Below are 3,682 nucleotides of genomic sequence, written 5' to 3' on the forward strand. Positions count from 1 at the left end.
TGCCCTTCCCTCCCGCGCTCCCCGGGGAGGCCGTGAGCGACCCCAGGTCGGCCAGCGGAGAAGATGACCCCTGCGCCCCCAGGAAGGGCAAGCTCGACTGCGACTCCTTCCTGTGCCAGAACCCCGGGGAGCCCGGCCTCCAGGAGGCCCAGAAGTCGGGGGGGCTCCCTGCGGATGCCTCGCCGCTCTTCCGCCAGCTCTTCCTCAAGTCGCAGGAGCCTCTTGTGAGCCACGAACAGATGCAGGTGTTCCAGATGATCACCAAGTCCCAGCGGATCTTCGCCCACGCCCAGGTGTCCGCAGCCTCCTCCCAGCTCCCGGCGCCTGAAGGCAAGCCGGCCGCCCTGAGGCCGCTGCAGGGGCCATGGCCGCAGCAGCTTCCGCCACTGGCTCCTGCTGTGGACTCTCTCAATGCCGGCCCTGGAAACCCCGAGGCAGACGGCTCCCCAGCCCGCAGGAGAAAAACCACACCCGGGGTTTCCAGAGAGGCCTCTCCCGGCAGCACGAGACGAGACGCAAAGGGGGGACTGAAAGTGGCCGCGGTTCCAACGCCCCTTGCAGCGCAGTCTCTGGACCCTTCCAGGAATCCAGACATCTCTTCTCTGGCCAAGCAGTTGCGATCCTCTAAAGGGACCTTGGACCTGGGGGACATCTTCCCCTCCACAGGCCAACGGCAGACCCAGTTAGGTGGGGAGGAGCCGCCGGGAGCCTCGCTGCCCGGGAAGCAGGCCCCAGCTGAGAATGGCACGGCTTCGGGGACCACGAAAGGTGAAAGGGGCCCACCCTGCTCCCGGGGTGGAGGCTACCGGCTCTTGGGCAACCCCAGGACCCCGCGATTCTCCGGCTTCCGGAAAGAAAAGGCGAAGATGGATATGTGCTGTGCGGCTTCTCCGAGCCAGGTAGCCATGGCCTCCTTCTCATCAGCCGGGACCCCCGCAGATCCCTCCAAGTACAAGCTGACAATATTCAGCAGAATCCAGGTACCAGCTCTCTCTCACGTGGCCTGACCAGAGTGGAGTGAGTTTCCTTTGCATTTGTTAGTTGTCCAGGCATTTTATTTCATTTCAGGGAATCCCTAGATGCAGTTTTACAAAGGAAGGAATTCAGGTTCCGAAAGTTTGTGGTTTTCCCCACTAAAAACAAAAAACAAAAAACAAAAAAACAAAATGAGGCCAGGTGAGATGGCTTAGGCCTGTAATCCCAGCCCTTTGGGATGGGAGGCCGAAGTGGGGAAACTGCTTGAGCTCAGGAATTCGAGATCAGCCTAGGCAACATGGTGAAACCTTGTCTTACCAAAATTTAAAAAAACTTAGCTGGGCGTGGTGGCGCACACCTGTGGTCCCAGCTACTCGGGAGGCTGAGGTGGGAGAATCGCTTGAACCTGGGAGGTGGAGGTTTCAATGAGCTAAGATTGTGCCACTGCACTCTAGCCTGGGTGACAGAGCGAGGCCGTGTCTCAAAAACAAACAAAAAAGATCAACATGAGGATATTCCAGAGTTGTTCAAAACACTTACCTCACAAAGCCTTTTTTGCTTTTTTTTTTTTTTTATCTTGTTTCCCTTTGGATTTACCTTTTTAGAATCGTCAGAGGATACGAAGGTAGATGCCCTCTTTCCTTTAAAGATTCCTGCTTGAAATGGCCCTGTGTTTTCTGATTGTGACTCATGGTTTCCACCAGCACAAGTGGGCACCTGCATCGTGCCCAACACTTCAGCACATTGACGATTATTCGCTGGTTCCTCCAGACATTGTGCTTGGAGGGCCTGGTCCCAACTCATCCAGGTCTCCAGACTCCAGGTCCAACCTGGGCAACATGGCGAAACCCCGTCTCTACCAAAATTTTAAAAAATTAGCTGGGTGTGCTGGTGCACGCCTGTGGTCCCAGCTACTCAGGAGGATGAGTAGCTTCCCATCATACCACAACTACTTCATTTTTGTTTTATTAACAGCGTTATTATTCAGGTGCCATGTAGTGCACCATTTTATTTTTTATATATTTTTTAGAGATGGTGGGGTCTCGCTATGTTGCCCAGCCTGGTCTTGAACCCCTGGGCTCAAGCGATAGTCTCAGCCTCCTAAAGTGTTGGGATTACAGGCATGAACCACCATGCCCAGCCAAATCCGCCACTTCACTTTTTTAATTTATTTTATTTATTTATTTATGATGGAGTCTCACTCTGTCGGCCAGGCTAGAATGCAGTGGTGCTATCTTGGCTCACTGCAACCTCTGCCTCCTGGGTTCAAGCAGTTATCTGCCTCAGCCTCCGAGTAGCTGGGATTACAGGCATGTGCCACCACACCTGGCTAATTTTTTATTTTTAGTAGAGATGAGGTTTCACCATTTGGCCAGTCTGGTCTTGAACTCCTGACCTCATGATCCACCCACCTCCGCCTCCCAAAGTGCTGAGATTACAGGCGTGAGCCACTGTGTCCAGCCAAATTTATTTTTGAGACAGAGTCTCACTCTGTTGCCCAGGCTGGAGTATAGTGGTGCAGTCTTGGCTCACTGCAACCTCTGCCTCCCAAGTTCAAGCAATTCTCCTGCCTGGGCCTTCCAAGTAGCTAGGATTACAGGCACATACCACCATGCCCAGCTAATTTTTGTATTTTTAGTAGAGCTGGGGTGTCACTATGCTGGCTAGGCTGGTCTTGAACTCCTGACCTCAGGTGATCTGCTTGCCTCAGCCTCCGAAAGTGCTGGGATTACAGGCTTGAGTCACAGTGCCCGGCCTGAATACACCATTTTAAAGCGTAGCATTGGGTAATTTGTAGTATATTCACAAGATTGTGCAACCATCCCCACTCTGCCAGAACAGTTTCATCTCCCCAAAAGGAACCCCACGTTTCTTAGTTGTCACCCACAGTCTCACACTCCCCCCAGCACCTGGCAACCATGAGTCTCCTTTCTGTCTCTGTGGATGTGTCTGTTCTGGACATTGCATGTGAGTGGAATCATGCACTCTGTGGCTTTCGTGTCTGGCTTCCTTCACTCAGCATGACGTTTTCCAAGCTCATCTGTGGGGTGGCAAATGGCAGAGCTGCATTCCTTTCCGTGACTGAGTGATCCTCTGTTGGATGGATAAGGCCACATTTCATTTGTCTGTTCATCAGTGGATGGACATTTGGGTTGTTTCCACTTTTTGGCTGTTTTGAATATAGTGCTGCTGTGAATATTCATCCATGTACAAATTTTTATGGGGATTTATGTTCTAGGAGTAGAATTGCCAGGTGGTACAGCAGCTCCCTGTTTCAGGTCTGAGGAACTACTAGGCTGTTTTGCTTGTTTCCTCTTCCCACCCACAGTGTATGAGGGCTCCACATTCTCCACATCCTCACCAACACTTGTTATTGTCTGTGGTTTGTCCAAATTATAACTACCCTAGTGGGTGTGAAGCAGTATCTCATTGTAGTTTTGATTTGTATTTCCCCGTGACTGCTGATGTTGCAGTCCTTTCTGTGTGCTTATTGGCCATCTGTGTATCTTTCTAGAAGAAATGTCTGTTTAGGTCCTTCCCTTATTTTTTAAAATCAAATTACTGTTTTTTGAGTTCTCTATATATTCTGGATGCAAGACCCTTATCTGACACATGACTTGCAAATATTCTCTCATTTTGTGGTGTGTCTTTTCGCCTTATTTATGATACCATTTGCAGGACAAAAGTGTTTTTTTTTTTTTTTTTT

At 50.9% G+C, this 3,682-nt stretch overlaps 1 protein-coding gene across 1 annotated transcript in view; it reads left to right on the plus strand.

Moving 5' to 3' along the window:
* Positions 1 to 3,682, plus strand: part of ZNF541 (zinc finger protein 541) — a 56,814-nt gene that overhangs the window by 32,333 nt on the left and 20,799 nt on the right. Inside the window, exon 6 of the mRNA XM_011926693.1 lies at positions 8 to 980. Coding sequence (XP_011782083.1) covers positions 8 to 980 — 973 coding nt within the window. The remainder of the gene's footprint in view (positions 1 to 7; positions 981 to 3,682) is intronic.

The sequence above is a fragment of the Colobus angolensis genome, unplaced genomic scaffold, assembly GCF_000951035.1.
Source record: "Colobus angolensis palliatus isolate OR3802 unplaced genomic scaffold, Cang.pa_1.0 Scaffold119, whole genome shotgun sequence".
NCBI lineage: Eukaryota > Metazoa > Chordata > Mammalia > Primates > Cercopithecidae > Colobus > Colobus angolensis.